The sequence below is a fragment of the Lepisosteus oculatus genome, chromosome 10 (genome assembly GCF_040954835.1).
Source record: "Lepisosteus oculatus isolate fLepOcu1 chromosome 10, fLepOcu1.hap2, whole genome shotgun sequence".
NCBI classification, from domain to species: Eukaryota; Metazoa; Chordata; class Actinopteri; order Semionotiformes; family Lepisosteidae; genus Lepisosteus; species Lepisosteus oculatus.
Window position 1 is genome coordinate 36,913,413 of NC_090705.1, and position 17,889 is coordinate 36,931,301.

Here is a 17,889-nt window from a genome sequence, read left to right on the forward strand (position 1 = left end):
GGTATGTATAGTTCTGAAGGCTTTGATTACACCTCCAATGAAAAGATTTCTGATTGTGATATATTCATTTTGGTTGTGTTTAATATACAGTATTTTATCTAAATGAATACTCAAAGGTGTGAACACCTTTTTTGTTTGTTTTTGTTGTTTTCTGGAATTCAGCTTATTATAAATTTGCATGGTACAGTGCTATTACGTACAATTACAGTATTACATTTTATACCTGTTTTAAGCGATCTGTAAATCTTTTCTATGATTTACATACTATCTTTTTGTTTCTATTTCATGGGGAGGGGGGGGGATACAGTCTTAAATACAGTACAGCATATAACCACTATGACACAGATTTCAGAAATTAAAGCTTTCATTTCAGAATATCCCCAGTGGGAAATAACAGCTACAACTACAGACACATGGTGGATATTTCCAAGACATCAGGAGATCAAGCCCTGACCCTGCCAAGCTCAAAGTCCTGGCTTGAAACCTGGTGTGTGCAAAACTGGCTCCTACAATACAAGATAAGTCTGGAAACAAATGTGCTGATATTCTGTATTATAACATCTTCTATGTAGGTCTGGTACAGTATACACAGGACTGAAACTGAAATTTAACTGATCACTTTAAAAACGAATTAAGGCATAATGTTAAGATCAGAACTAATTCTTGCTAATAATTTTGGTGCAATCTCAGCAACTGAACCACTGAATTCTCAAAATTAAAACACTGTTGTATGCTTGCCATAATTTGTGAAAAGTAGCACATTTAACCTATTACAGTAATATTTACATAAGCAAATATGTAAATATTATAAACTGCTGAACATATGCACATCACAGCTAAGTTCAAAGCAATGCAAATGTACTGTATTTTGATCATTCACCTTTTTTACCAAGTTTTACAGCCATGGAGCATCCTTTTCTTATTTTATTGCTTTTGTTTTGAAGGACAGGCAACACTTTCAATGATAATAATCACTAGTAAATGAGACCACAAGGCAAGTAACTATGAATTTCCTTCATTGTAGCAAAAATGGCTCTATTATAACTATGGTATTTTACATAATTATGATTACTCATGTTAAACATACAAATTCTGAGAGTACTGTATGTTTAGCTAATTTGGGATCTTCTGAAAACACAATGACTGCTAATTATACGTTTAAGGTAGGTATTAAATCGTAAAATAAATGGCCAAAATACAAAACACCACAAATAAATAATATCATGTACCAAGTAGAATTAATAGTAACAATTTATGCCAGACATTTAAATAAACTCTGGACCACAGATTAAATGAGTTTGACACCTCTGCTTTAACTCATTGCTTTTTTGTTCTGCTGCTGCATCTAGTTACTCCATTCATAAGTAGTGTTTGGATCATTGTTATATTAAAGGTTCTGGTTTCACATGTCAAATCTGAATGTCAATATAGTTATTAACGTAGAACTTTTTGTAGGAATTGCACCGACTTTTTATTGAACAGTATAAAAATTAATTGTGCTGATTAACTTTAGTCATAAACATGGTTAATCCAGGGGACTACTGTGAAACTCAAAAGTTAATAGCTTGTGTCAGCCCCATAGGAAACAATACAAGCTATATTCATGCTTTGCAAATACTGTTTAGTGGGATTTTAATTCCTCTTTTAAAGCCACAAGGGTTGTATTTCTGTTCATTGGACCCTGAGCCATACTGTAGATGCCACACATTGTCACAGTTCTTCAAACAAAAGTTGAATGTCATTCATGTCTGGTGAGTTGGGCATCTATGACCACACAGGGACAGGAACTGCTCCAAGAATTTGATCAATGTAGTATTGTTCAGTCAGCTTGCCATCAATCACTACAAAGACTTGGCTACATACCTGGCAAGTCAGCCTGATGAGTAACTCCAATGTACTGGTGAGACAAAGGCATAGTTCTCTTTTTAAGAAGGAAATATTGTTTTTTTACCCTTTTTCCTACGTGATTTTCATCAGGCTTGACATTCATCAGATTAAATCACATCAATAATACCTGTGCCTGCACAACTCACTAACTTAATGCACTAACTTATGTCACTAGAAAGTATAAAGGTCAGTCAACAATAATGAATCAAAATGACACCAAAATCATACCAAAATATTACCAAAAATATAGGTATTTTTTTCTGATGCTCAGTTGATATAATGTACTGTAGTATACTGTATATGTGTATATACATTATATTAATTGAAAAGCAAATGGATACTTGTTTATGCTCTGATTTGTAGGAGAACTGTTTCATATAAATTTCTCCAGTATGAAATAATTCATAGTGGAAGAAATTCAAAGAAACTTCCACACTTGAATATGACACATATTTTCCTGAGAATCCTGATGTTTATTCAACTATAGCTTCCTTTATATTCAAGTATTATTTGTACAGTGGAAACAGTGAAAAATAATTCTGTAAACATGAAATGATCAGTCTAAAAGTAGATAATACCTGCATATAACTCTTTAGGAAAAAAATATCAAAAGAACAGATCAAACCAGTTCTGAGCGGCAGAGAAATGTCTGACAGAACAAAATACATATACTGTGGTGCTACTTAATCTATCTAAAATGCAGTACATTTCACTTCAAGGTTAGTACTTTCTATTTTCTAAGGAATTATCCACAGGCATTTTTTTAAATAACAAATACTCTAGCTTCCATTTTCTTACACACACATGTAATGTAATTACTGAAGCATGTTGCTGGTGACAAGACAAGATTATATTTAAACTTTAATTAAGTGTATAACCTTGATAAAAAAATATATATATACTGTATTTAAACTTGAATCAACATACAAACAGTGCAATGATCTGTATTGATGTTCAGTGGGTTTAGGAATGCTATGATGTATTGTATTAATTTAAGGTATGGCATTGTTCATTATTTAAACACTATCACCTTTCCTGTTTTCTTGCACCTTCCCTGCACTGAAGAAAAAAGGTTAAACTATTGTTATTGTTTCTCATTTTATGAAATGCTGAATAAATGGCCTTTAATTCCCTAAACTATTACTAAAATCATCCACAATAATAAGTTGTTTTATAAATATATTCTCACATGGAACAATGTTATATACTGCATACTAAACTGTTCACACAAAAGATGTACACTTAGTTTCCAGCATTAACAATGTATACTATATATAGGTCATTATTGAATATCCAAGGGTTTATAACCTGGCTTGGCATACATATCTCTCAAAAACAGCAGAATATACAGATAATAACAAGCAAAATTGAGATGAATTCAAATCAGAATTACACTTACAATTAATTGCTAAAACTGATAATTTAAATCAGTGTATTATAACCAAAAGACAGTAAACTGGTGATACTTGAGCCTTCAGGGTACCACTAGACATTATGATAAATTGAGCATCTTCAGAGTGTTGCATATTGCTTGAAACTGTCCTGTGGTCTCATGTTTTTTTAGTGTGTAGCACTATCACAGTGGTTAAGTACAAGCACAGAATGCTGCAGAAGCAGTATTTACAGTACATCATACAAAACTACTTCAATAAATAATAGTGTATCTGAACAACAGGCAGTAATATTTTGTTGATATAGTATAGCATTTTTTGTCTATAGCAGCTAATCTTGCCAGAAGAAACAAGACGAAAATGTCTTAAGGTTAACCAAAGGAAAAAGTAATACATAATAATTTTAATCACTTTTGTTCTAGGTTGCAATGAGTGTCATAGGGAAAATATTACCTGGTCACTCAATTATTTGTCACAGCAAACCAGAGCATAAGAATACTAATTATTCTGTTGACATTTCTCCGGAGTAATGGAATTACAGAACTCAAGACAAACACACTTGCACATTAATAAATCTACAGAACAGTGCAGGATCTGAAAAAAACAAGTATTAACTTTAAGATTGAATGAGTTTCACTAACTGAATTAAAGGGGACTTTATGAAGGCCGGAAAGTACAACACCAGAGTGGAACACCACCAGAACACAGAAGTTAACACTGATACAGCTTTTAAATTGTGATCTTTAAATACAATAGTCAGAACCACAGTTTAGTGTCTTATCTCAGGAATAACGTCCTACAGCACAGTATCCCCAGTCACCATTCTTTAGGTTGTTATGATTGGTTTTGGAAATTCTGGTCAAGACTCAAGAGTGCCACCCATTATGTCACTATGTCTAAAATAAATGTCTTTATTTTACTATTCAACAATTTTGAAGTTTCATTTTATATTTTCATTCCTTTATGGTATAACAGCAATGAAAACAAGATGATTAAATTAAGACCAATTACCAAAATGTCTTTAACATTTCATACAAATCATGATTTGAAACTTGACAGAACTTGTTTTAATACCACTACCTACAGTAAATCTAATGTATTTAGACCCTTCCTTTGGCATCTCATCTTTAATTTGTTTAAATTTATATTTTAATCAAAACCTGAAGGCTCAAACTGAATACTTCTAAAGGTAGGATAAGTTGCAGTAAATGGCAGAAAAAACTAAAAACTGGAATGTTCATTGATACTGTAATTGTTCAGACTCATAAACTCATTATTTTGTATAAGAACCTTTTACATTAATTACAGCCATGAGTTTTTTAAGACTACTAAACGTACAGTAGACACTGACATGGGACAATTGTTGTTGATTCTTATTGGCAGGTTTGCTCATGCTTCTAAAAACGGCTTGAAGATCACCTATCAATAGCAGTTTTTAAGGCTATCCACTTAGAATCACTAAAGTAAATTCACTTTTTTTAAATTAAATCACTTTAGGAGAGCTTTAATCTTGCACCTTGGGTCACTGTGCTGCTAAAAGGTGGCTTTTTCTCCTGGTTTTAGGTCTAAAGCAGGTTATTCTCTTTTGCAAATACTTTACTCCATCTACTGCATGTTCCCATCAGACTTGACAAGCCTTCCAGTCCCTGCTGATGAGAACCACAACTATAAAACAATGCTGCCACTACCATGCTTGACAGCAGGGATGATGCTGACCAAGTGATGCACTATGCTGGGTTTCTGTCAGACGTAATATTTTCACATTTGACCAAAACATTCTAATTTTCTCATGTCTGACCAAATAAAAAAATATGTAAATGCTTTGTTGCAAAAACCACCTGGGAGATTATATGGATTTTTCATTCTGCCATACAAGCCAGCTTTGTGTAGTGGGATACTGTTTATTCATGCACATTGTACCCAATTTCAGTCAATGGCCTCACAGGTGCAACCCAAACCAGTTTACTCCTTATCAGGTTGTTCAATTTGTAGCAACAGCGTGAGCTACATAATGTCTAGGTACCTTCACCTTCTTATTGATGAATGCTTCAAGAAATAAGGGTCTTTGAAATGTTTTTATACTCTTCCCCTGATTTGTGACTTTACACAAGGTTATCTGAATTTATACTGTATGTTTTATAAACTTATTGGTCTTTGTTGTTGCATCCTAAAATTCACTACCTGATTAAGACTAGCATTTATTGCGATGTTACAGTTTCCTGTGGAAATTTATTTTGTGACAAATTGTCTACTGTATGTCAATTCATCTCTTAATTCAATACCAGTCTGACAACCAGAGAAAGGGCAACTACCATTGTTTTAATTAAACAGATATTAATAATAAGAAGAAGACAAAAGTAAAAAAGACAGTTTGACCTGTCTTATTTCTTAGATTGTACGGTATTGATAAATTTTATTAAATAATTTTAATGGATTTTACAAAGTCGCATTAATTATACAAATTTTATTCCTAATTCATTATGTTCAGCTGCTACTAGGGTACTTTTCCTTTTTGTAGCATTGTGGCCGAACTACAAGCTACAAAACTCAGTAGAACTGTAAGCAATCATTCAAGCATTAAGTCGTATGGCTTAAATTAAGTTTTAGCAGTACATATAATACTACAGTATTTTATTATATGCTCACACTCTATCTATATTATGAATATGTTGAATCAAAAAGCAAGCAACTAAGGTTTGATTGTAATTAAATTTATGAGCATTAATGTAAACTTCTTTGAACTGAGGGAATACAACTCAAATGTGAATTCAAATAACAGAAGCAAGAAGCTAAAAGCTCATTTTAATGGAAGCATTCATCTCTCAAATGTTTTGAAAACTATAAGTATGGTATTACATAGTTCATTCACAGAGTCATGGCAATACAGTGGGAATCGTACTTAGGTGGTTAAATGATTCAAAGCAGGTCACTGGTAAGTTCATTGGGTATAAGTATTGTATATTGTGTTTGTTCCACAGGACATCTGCTTTTAAAGAAAAAAATGACTGCAGATTCTATTTGGCAAATGCCAACAGTAAAGTACAAAGAGTGATATAGAACCACAGCACGCTTGCTTTTATCCAAATTCCCTGATACCACAACAAGCAATTAAGTGCAATAAGGATGTTTTATAGCAGCTGATAGAAACCTTTAGACTGTTATTGTGAACCTAATTTGCGAAACAAAAGAGAAGTCAACCTCTCTCACTGTTTCCAAAACACATAAAAGTTCTGAGGTTTACATCTCCATCTCATAGTCTTTCTCAGTCTTCAGATTGTGCACGTTAAGCTTACTGCAGAATGCAAGAAACACGTCCTGAAATATCTAGTTGCTGCTCACGTGGAACAATACATAACCACTTGAATTTGTTTAAAATGAAACCTTAATTCCTTATTGCAGTCTCACATAAAAGAACATTAAGATCTCATCAATAGCGCATGAGATGCCTGAATATCTCATTTTAGCTCATAAAACACATATCAACTTTGTGACCTAATCAGTGTTCCAGTTACATCTCAGTAATGATTCCTAGAGGTCTTAAATCTGTAATGAATGTTAATGCTATTTCCCCCACTTCTTTTGATAAAAATATTTTTTTTCCTATTGTGAATAGTGTGTGCTGTTTTCCTTTAAAGGCTAACCACTTTTATTCATGTTGAAAAATACTTATGTTTAAAAAATTATTTTACTTTTTACATTAAATCCTGAATCTACACAAACCTCTTCGTCAACCAAACCGATATATGATACTAAACCTGATGAAACACATAGTACGCAATCAATTGAGGCCAATAAAGCTTTCTTATCACTGATAACATATGATATATTTCCAAATAGGAAAATAAGAATAAAAGAAAGTTTACAAATTATAAGAGGCCCCATAACTCATTTGGTTGCTAGGAGCTTATTGATTCAAGGATCTCATCTAGCTTTTTCTTGAAAGAAGCCACCAAATACTCTCATCAAGTAGCAATTCTTTGATCTGTTTCATTTGCTTCCCTTTCTTTAATTGCACAGTTCTAAATGAAGGCTTTAAAAGAACAAAGGAGACAATTTTGGAATGTGTTTTAAGAGTACTTGGTAGCCTAGGAGAAGAATCTTTTGATAATTTTGACAGTCAAGCAGCAGAAAAATAATGAACTACATCCACGAATATCTGTCATCTTCTACAAAGACAATTTTGCTTGCCAGAGGGTGTCAATAAAGTTTTAAACTGCTGGCATTAAAAATGTAATCCAGCAACAGTACTAATATAAGCAAGGAAAAGGTAGTATACAGAATTACATGCTTTATTTATTATTAACACGATTTACATTTTACAACAGATCCTTTGTTGAATCCACCTGTGAGTAGATAACGTCCCAATGAACATTTTACAATACTTAAGAATTTCACAGAAGTTTCCAGTTAAACTAACAACTTCTCAACATACTATGCTTTGTATAACCAACACAACAATATGCATATAAAATCCTCTAACTATAGCTACTTTAGATTGATTTGGCTTAAAGTAGCACGTCAAAGTCCAAGCTTGTAAACACGGCCACATATTAGACTATATACTGTATTATATATTTAAAAAATTTGAACTGTGCATTTCTTATCACAGCAGTTTGTCTCATTTCTTTCTCATGGCACACAAATTAACACCTTGATGCGAGGGCAACAGAATGTAATTTTGTGGAAAAACACATGGCTAACTATTCATCTATAGGCTTAGGAACAACATCAAATATTCTGTAACGATGTCCTTAAGGTGTCCAGATATTCTTTGCCTGGCTTAGGAAATGACAGCGCTGGTCAGAGATCAGCACTGTCACACCCTCACAGTCACTTGACTTATGAGGAATGAGCCAGAGAGAAAATGCTGCAATGGTGAAACTGGGGCAGAGGGAGGGGTATTAGAAAAGTTGCGTGCAGTACCATGTTAATCTAGATAGCTTTTTTGTGTAGGGAAGTGGAACTGCAAGATTAGAACTTAACCTCCACTCAAACTTTTGTTCAATAATACCATCAATTAAAGGTCTCACCTTCTGCAATCATGACCGTAATGTGCTCTTCTGTTTTCATGGTTTTCTTTCTTTTTAGAGCTGATGCTGCCTATAAGCCTGAGTTCCTAGCAAAAATAAGACCTGCTATTCCTATGTCCTTACTCAAAGCTAGCTTCTCTGCTTTTTGTCTCCTTTGTTAGTCACTATATCAATGCTCTGGTGTTCAACCTGTAGGTTTACATTCACACCTTACAAAAAACCTGGAGTAGGCCCACCAGTAATCACACAACTACTGTCTTGTTTACAATTTTTCATTTCTCACAAAAAATCACAGAAAGGCTGTGGGAGCCCACCTGCAATCACATCTTGCATTCAATGTGCTCTTTCGTACTTTTCAGTTGGGGTTTAGACGGGAGTGAGACTCCTGAAATAGCCCATGTTAAGGTAGTTAATGATTTTCTGGTGACTTCTGACTCTTTAGATCACTTAATTTCCTTCTTCACGATGTAAGTGCAGCTTTTTTATACTGTCAACGACAAACTACTTGGATCGCATGGAATATTATCTGCAAAAAAAAATTATCACTGGTACTTCCATCCTTTGATTTGACTCGTATTTGACTGTGTGGAGCCAATTCCTAAAAATCTTTTTAAAAATTGATTTCACACTTAGAGTGGTATAGAGGGTTTGTTGTACAAAAATGATGATGTTTACAATAATGTTTCTTTATTAGCCCTATACAATTTCTTGCATTAGGAATTAGTCTTTTCACATACCCCAGCTTTTCTCCATGGAGACACAGACACACAGATGGGGAGAGAAGCTTGGGGTCAGAGCACAGGGTCAGCCATTGTATGGCGCCCCTGGAGCAGTTAGGGTTAAGGGCCTTGCTCAGGGGCCCAACGGAGTAGGATACCTCTGCCGGCCGTGGGATTTGAACTGGCAACCTTCCAGTCACAGGCGCAGATCCTTAGCCACAGAGGTTTTATCACTACTATGATGATGACATTCAGATTTGCTTGCAGAGCAATTCAGAGGGTGCCATTGTGGTTCTGCATTTTCCACTTTCCTGTCTGCTATGGATGTAACAGCTTTCTTAGTGCAAACAGTGACAAGACAGAGATTACGTTTTTAAGCTCCAAATATCAGCTTCACAATAACTGTGATTCCAGTGTTGTCTTTGCCTGTGCTGAAATCAAACCCTTGATGTAAGTTAGGAACCTGGTGTTACTTGTCATTTTAAGTACTTGTAGGTAAATCACTGGGGGATCTTTCTTCCACCTTGCTTGATCTGATACCTATCTGATACTGAAAAATTGATATGCGCATTGTTTCATCAATATTAGAAATTGTAATACTTAGTTTACTGAGATATATTAAGGTGCTACAGTATATACAATCTACAGAATTAAGTACTTCCAAAAGCCATCAGAACAAATGTCTGTCCATTGGAAATCAGAACTTCACGTGAAATTCACACTAGCTTTGACACAACGAGTGACAGACCCTTCTTTTGTGCAGCAGCATCTTGTGGTGTTCAATATGTAAATCCATCACAGGCCCTATGGCTATTGAATTTTAAAAACACCCACAAACAGTATTATTATTTTTTCGCTATACCACTTAATTTAAAATGTAGTTTTACCTTTGGTTTTACTACGTCTGTTTGCTGTCCTTTTGTTTTACTTCTATTACGTTTAGAACAGTATGTGTATGTGTGATACCATACAACATTTTGAGATTTATGAAAAGAGCTAGTAAATGAATGTGTATTTTGTATAAACACACTTGTATTAAAAAAAAAATATATATATATTACTGATCCCTAATCAATAAATGTTTAAAAATCCAATTAATTTAATTACTCATGCTTTGATTTTCAGTTTTTACCTCTGATGATGGTGGTCAAACATATATTTTATTGTGGTATAACACCATGCTGCAAAGCCCTAAAAAAACAATTTGATTTTGTTTTGCCACAGTAAATCAGAAATATTATAAAGTGCTTTTCAATGGGAGGTTTTTCTCTTTTTAAAGACCAAGCCATATTATTTAAATATTTTATTGAGAAGACTGATCTTCTTTACTGTATGTTTTAAAATATATACTATACATATAGTGTATGTACGATACGGACTTATTCACAAAGACTATATACTAAATAACAGAAATTAGACATGACAAGTGAAATCAAATTTGTGTATTACACAGATCTAGCCATTCAAAATGTACGAGGTACGCTGCGTTAAAACGTGGTGGTTGTTGCACAACATACCGCCTCATAATGCATGTTTTTTTAAATAGGATAATAGTACCTTGTGAAACCACCAGATGGAGCTAATAAACCTTAACGTCTTATGTACAGCATTTGAGCTGTCGCCAGAAAACGCCCTGTTTCGAATCCCAGTCACTGCTTAAGGACAATTGTTTTCCAATTAAGATTTTAAGTTGTATACTCTTTAGACTTTTAATAACTTTAAACTGTGTATTACAGCATGTTAAACATTAAACATTAAAAAGTCGGTATATTTTATAAAAGCAAGATTGCTCAGTTGGACAAAAGTACACAACCTTCCACCTTCATCATAAATCATTTAATTATGCATATATTTTATGCATCATAGTCTTTAATATGGTAACGTACAGTGGGTTCTGGTTTAAATGTGCTTGTACTAATATTATTAAGCTTATATTCTGTACTTCATAAAAAGTTATAACATTTTAACCTTTTCTAAGAACAGCATTTGCTGTTATTGTAAAAAGATAAATATTGTAGTGATTTAACATCAGTTGATAGTTATATGAATATGGAATCATGTAACTAAGCAGCTGAAATATCACAGGTGGACATTTCAGAAACATTTTGACATCTGTTTCTTTTTAAAAAAAAATTATTGTCCTTATAGTGGTAATGGACAAAGCACTGTACCCAATGGTTCAAAGTGTGATAAGAGTATTACTTTCGGTTTGTTACGTTATCTAATCTGAGAATAGAATGCTAAAAGTAACTGATTTCTGTAATTCATTTTATTTCTTTGGTCAAAGCAGAAGAATTATTTTAATCAGACTCTTAATGATTTTCTCTATTCCCAATGTAATTTCTTTTGTCAGCCCACCATTCTGAATTAAAGAAACAACATTTTGACATTGTACTAAGGACAGGGAAATTAAATTCCTTGTGCATATTCATTTTCAAACATATTTTGCTACCATACAACAGCACTGAGATTCCTCAATTAATGGCATTAATTATTGATAATAAAATGAAACAAAATAATGAGGTTTACAGGTTAAAACATTACACCAAATTTGGCTAGTTGGGCAGAATCGAAGCTGAGGTTAAAGAGACAAATCAAGTGTCAGACTGCCCTCACAAACACTTGAATGGTTTTCATGAGAGGACTTTGCATGATAAACACTATTGTGCGAAAGTAGTTAGAGGAGACTCAACAGTAGCCATCAATAATTACAGTGTCCAGATATCCACTATTAACAAAAAAAGTCCAGTTTTGGAGAAATATCTTATTTTTCTCAGAACAAAATCTTATACTTACACAGATGGATATTATGCACCTGCACTGCCCTAAGCATTATCATTCTGTCATATAATGTTTTGTTCCAAGCACAGATGGTTGGGCTTCACACAGAGTAGGAAAGAAGTGTGAAGTTTGCACTTGGTCATTTTAAAATATTTCTGGTGAGCATCTCTATGGTTAAAAGATTCAAGGGAACAAACAGAAGTACATCTTGTCACCTTGGTAAAACATATTTCAGACAATTGTTTTCATCTGCCATTTGAATTTTTTATCATTTCTAATGTACAAAATCCACAGCTACAAACAAATAAGCAGTGTATTTTTTTTCGTCTCATGTAAGGCTAACTGCAAAATACACAAAAACAGTGAGTGAACACAGAAGAGAAACTAACTTTGTCATCAGCACACATCTACGCTGACAATTAATGATTAGAACACCTACACTTGAACTGTTTGGCACTGCCACTCTTTGAATTACCCATAACATTTCTAGCTTCACAGAATAGTCTAACAGTTGAATTCCTGCTTGGCATTCTGAAAACTCTTTGAATTCACAGGACAATGTCACTGCAGAGGGACTAGATATCTATCCCCAGACAAACACTTTCAGGATCATCATGATGTCTCCTTTTTGATGGCTTTTTATACTTCAAAAGCTAGAGAATCTTGACATGATGGTAAATTGAAACAGTGTGGAGAACTATTTGAAAAAATGATTATTGGGACAATGATCCCATGTATGGGCCTGAAACCTGTGATGGCATATTTCTTTTTTTTTTACTACTTTGAGAGCAAACACTAGCATTTGACAATGACAAATAAGTGTTTTTATCTGACAAGTTAAAATTCACTTGTCTAGTTCCAACAGCTTGATTGTATCATAATGGTGCCTTATTTCTGCAAAAAGCAAAAGAGATGCCACACTTTATGAGGAGGCATTTGTGAAGAAAATTAGATAACTCTCTTAAAATATGTCATAAATCCAGGGTCATTTGACAAAGGACACTTTGACAGAAAAACAGTGGAAATTTTGATGACTGAAGACAAATAACTCTAAAGAAAAGCATGAGTGTGGCTGAGAAGGTAGAATCTGACTTTGACCAATAAATAATAAACAAGCTCACAGATTTAAAAACTTGTCCACAAATTTAAAAACGGCACAAACATGTAGCAGAATGAATAACCAAATTAGTTTTGTTTAATATAATGAAGAACCAAACAAACTGAAAACAAAAACAAATGCATTACAATAACAAGCGCAGTTCTGACTTTTACGTCGAATTTTAACACATGTAAATCTGCTTTAAGTACTGAGTAAGCTTCAAACTCATCATGTCATGCAAGACTAATTCGAAAGTACGATATATATATATATTGATTTACCTTTATAGTTTATCTTGAAACCGATAGATCCCACACTTTCATCTGATTGGAGATGCAGCCACATCTGATGCGTCATGCTTACAATTAAGTCAGGGACAAAACTCCCAGTCAGCCTATATCCAGAATAAGGAAAAGTACAGCAGATTTTAAAATACAGCTTTGTATTTATAATCAGTGAAAAGGTGTCTGTGTAATTTTGTAAGACTTGACAATATACTGTATATTTTGTATATTAGTAATTTATATCACTGGCTTTTCATTTTTGGAAAACTTCTACTGCTGATTCTTTATTTCACAGGAGCATGATCAATGTGATAAAAATAGAGATGTTTATACATTCATGCATTTGAGCGTTTTGGGATAATTATGATAAATGATCTATTATCTATATAACACACAGAGATCATCATCTCTGCCAATACTTATGAAACATACTTACACTTGTAGTATTGTTCTGGGGTCTCCAACCTCCCCTCCATCTCCAATGGTTAATGTGTCATATCCAATCTCCAAGTCAAACTCTTCAAAGTTAATTTGAATTACCTATTGTTAAAATGGGAAATAAATGTGAATTATGTGCATTTGGCAGATTAATATAGTTAACCAAAGAATCAATATACAGTATTAAATGCTTCAATGCATTACGTGAATTTATATGCCAAATTGGATTTGCAGTGCCCATTTTTAATAGTTTTTTTTTCTTATAGGGATATTTAACTCATTTAACTCAGTTATTTCAGGAAAGAGTGACTCACTGACAACTAGTACATCATTAAAAAAACATCACGAAAGAAAGAAACAGTTAATTACATGGTGTGTAACCTACAAATGCATGCATCAGAAATGTGATTTAGCCAACAAATTTAGACAAGCCTATATTGGAATGAAAATTAAAGTAATATATTACTCAGTTTAAATAAAATATTTTCATTTTGCACAATGTGCTATACTCATCCATTAATAAAGCTATTGATTTTACTCTTGTAAGTATTTGAACCCAATTCAAAATTATAATACTGTATATAATGGCTAGCAGTAATAAGGAAATACATGTATCATTTTATTTTCATAGTAATTTGTACCTATTTGATGGTATCTCTTAACATAATATAGAATAACATTGCCTATCTAAAATAAAGGACTATCATTATTACAATTATTGTTCTTGTTGTTATAGTTAAATAATAAGTGTCATTGTTTTACTAAAGACCCTTTACACAAAGCAAAATTTAGTAATCTTTTCAAAGAATGCTAAAGTATACCTTTATATTTCTAGTACACCAAATAATCAAACTTGATGTTGATTTTTAATTTTAGTTTGAGGGCACATTCATTTACTTCCTGTCTAGATGACTCTTTGGCCCTTCAAATATGTCTCAGTATATTCGACCAAAACACTCCATTTAGAAAGGGTGGATGCAGTCTTCAAACTTCACATAAAAGGATAATATAACTACTGTATACAACAGACATAAAATACCTTTTTAAGTATTCTTTTTGATAATGTGAATCAATAAAAAAAATACATAAGCCCATTGCAGAAACTTATATCATGTGAAAGCAAGTAAGTGAGTTAAACTTGTTTCAATAAACAGTATTAAAGAATAAATGTTAACTTTTGAATCTTTCAAAATAAAAATTAGATGGCATCTTCATTGTACGTCACTGTAAATAAGGTACATTGCTTCTGAATCAATGTGTTCATTGTGATTTATCTTTAGTGCTTCTATAACATATTCTGTGGCAGTCAGGCAAAAGGAATTAATTTTCAGTAAATTAATATAATTCTCTATTCCAGTGTGCAATAATAATAGTGCCAGACAATCCATAAAGACCCTTGGGAGATCCTACTATAGAGGCCAATACCCTACCAGACATATTTAAGGCCCTTGACTCAACCTCTCAGAGACACTTCATTTAATGTTATTAGTTAGGTTTAGTATTAAAGTCCATATTGGAAGGGGAAGAAGAAAGAAGCAGTATCTTGCTCTGGCTGAGGCATAAGAAAGCTGCATCTGACTCACAAATGGGGAAGAAAAGAGAGAACAAAAAATATAGTGACGCTTAAGTAAGTATACTGGGTTCAGATTAGTGGGAGATTAAAGGTAGTGATGCAGGGATACCATCACTATTGTCAAGCCACCCAGAGCTGTTCTGGACTAGCTGGCAAAACAAATATGAATGGATGTGCCTACTTGATAACCATTATGAAATGTTCCACCCAGTTCACTCCAGACAGTTGTCATAATGATGTTCCAGGGAGTCATTTTGGTGCCACTGGAGCCTGTATCACAGATAGTATGTGTGCTGATGTGCCAGAGAGGCCCACAGCAGGCTGATTCTTGGAACTAGCATTACACATCAGCCATCAATGCAGGAATAAAAGAAGAAGATAACTACCTTCTACAATTGTCTTCACTGCAACTTGCAAAAAGACAGTTTTGGAGTCAGTGAAGCATAATATAAACATGACTAGAATAAAATGTAATGGTATCAAAACAGCTAAAAACAATAGTAAAATAATACATCCTGAAGACATTTAAATCAATAGCAGGAGCAGTTCTATTTCCACAATAAAATAGCAGCAAATTGCAGTAGACCTGATGATGAGCACAGACAAGTAGTATGACCCATCACAACTGAAGAAAGTATTTTTAAGCTTTGTTTATTTATATTTGACTTATGGCTATGATAATGTTTATACTCAGAGTAGAGCAGTGTCATATACACATTTCAGTTTTCCATCCAGTTGTTTTTATACAGTAAACATTTTTTTCTATGAAATTGCTTTGATGAGGAAACAATTTGAGTTACTGTTTTAGCCTTAACCAATCTGGCCGAGAGAATGACAGTTTGGATGCAACTGGAATACTGGAATCCCCATATTAGCTGGAAAAAGCCAATCAGCTGCAGTAACATTGTTCAGGGAAAAGTGAGAATGTGAAGCAAAAGTTACTAAAAAAGGGTACTTGTTACTTATATTTGTCATGACAACCCCTTACACAGTGAATTTCAGGTCTTTTCATCCAGGTGTCGATTTTGACTACTTACTGTAGATTCAAACTCAATGATACCAAGTTATCTTTTACTCCTACAGCTATTAGCCTGCTTAATTTGGACAATTGATTGTATATTTTACTTCCGTATATATTTAGTATTCTTTATCATCACACATATACAGGTATGTCTCTAATTATTCATTATTGTGTGTTGTGTTACTATATGTATTTTACTGCCCTGCAAAGCAAATTTCCCATGTGCAACAATAAAAGGAAGTCTATTTACAGTTGTGGGTTATCCAAGGAATCCTTGCAGTCCCGTGAATGTTAATTTAGAAACTTACTTATAACTTATAACAGATACAACACTTTCAAAACTTTCATAAGTGTATTAGTAGCACTGCAGCAAGTTTTTTCTGTGCCACAAGAAGATTTATGCAAAATTGTTTTGGCAAATAAATTATACCACAGGTCATTAATATTTCTCAATGTTATTAAATCCATTCATTGATCTGAGACAAAGAATAATTACTGCAAACGGGAGAGAAATAAAACTAGCAATGAATTACATATTTCAGGGATTCAAGCACACTCATTGAAAAATACATTTTAATCAATTCAAAATATTTTAGTATTTTAAGTTCAGATAGCACCATCACCAGTTTTATGTAATAAAATACAGTAGTTTATGAATTGTTCAGTGTACATTCAACAACATAAAACTAAAATTCACCATATGCTCTTCGCTTTAAAAAATTGTAAAATTGTCCCCTATATTTCAGTTTGTTAGCATTTTCATAGATTCTTTTTAATTTTAAAAGCAAACCGAGCCTAGAATATAGTCAGGGTTAGCTAAGCTGTTCTTTTGATAAGTGCCATGTGATCTGTAAAGACCAAACAATCAGAACTTCAACTAACACAATAACAACTTCTATAGCACAGTGATCACCATACTGGGGCATTGCTTTGAAAGTCTGGTTAATACTAACACCATGCACAGTACAAATTCTGTTTTCCAAGAGCCTATCCCTATTTAATTGCTGAGATATAACAAGATCAAGCTATATTGCATGTTACCCATTTCTTATAAATTTATAAAATTGGTTAGCTACATGTAGGTTTATTTTAGAATATTTTAAATATGCAGTAATTTTGAGCAACTACTGTGACATACTGTAACATTATGAATTCTAATGTTATCACAGTTTTTCTTAATATCTAAAGAGATTTAAGGTTATACATCAAATAAAATTTTGTACATTTTTTTGTAATATAGAGTCAAACTGGAAAGCATGAATATTAAACAAATTTAGCTCTTACTATACAAAATAAAATATCAGGGATGATAACAAACACTTTAGAGTTAGCTAAACTAAACACTTTTAAAACCAAAGCCATCTGAACTTCTGGAATTAAGTAGAACTTGACACCTTGGCTTGGGCCACTTCAACTTCATAATATACAGTATTATAGCAACATAAGCTTTGCAAACTTTAACTCAGCTGGGATGTTTATCTTTGCCAAGTGAGTCGCTAAATAAGTTTGGAAAAAATGTTAGAAAGTTTTATTGAGAAAACAGTTCTTGGTTTCTGCAGAAGCACAGCGATTCTGCCTGATGCACATAGAGGCGGTACTGACTGTACTAAAAATTGGTCAGATTTCTCTTAATTAGTAGTTTGCAATTCTGGGAAAAGGAAGCATT

General features: G+C 33.2%; 1 protein-coding gene across 11 annotated transcripts in view; it reads right to left on the reverse strand.

Moving 5' to 3' along the window:
- The window catches only part of csmd3b (CUB and Sushi multiple domains 3b), a 553,423-nt gene that overhangs the window by 197,903 nt on the left and 337,631 nt on the right, over nt 1-17,889 (reverse strand). For all 11 annotated transcript variants that reach the window (XM_015357110.2, XM_069195150.1, XM_015357108.2 and 8 more), the window contains 2 exons: nt 13,628-13,731; nt 13,189-13,301 (listed from right to left, as the gene is read on the reverse strand). In XM_015357110.2, coding sequence (XP_015212596.2) covers nt 13,189-13,301; nt 13,628-13,731 — 217 coding nt within the window. The remainder of the gene's footprint in view (nt 1-13,188; nt 13,302-13,627; nt 13,732-17,889) is intronic.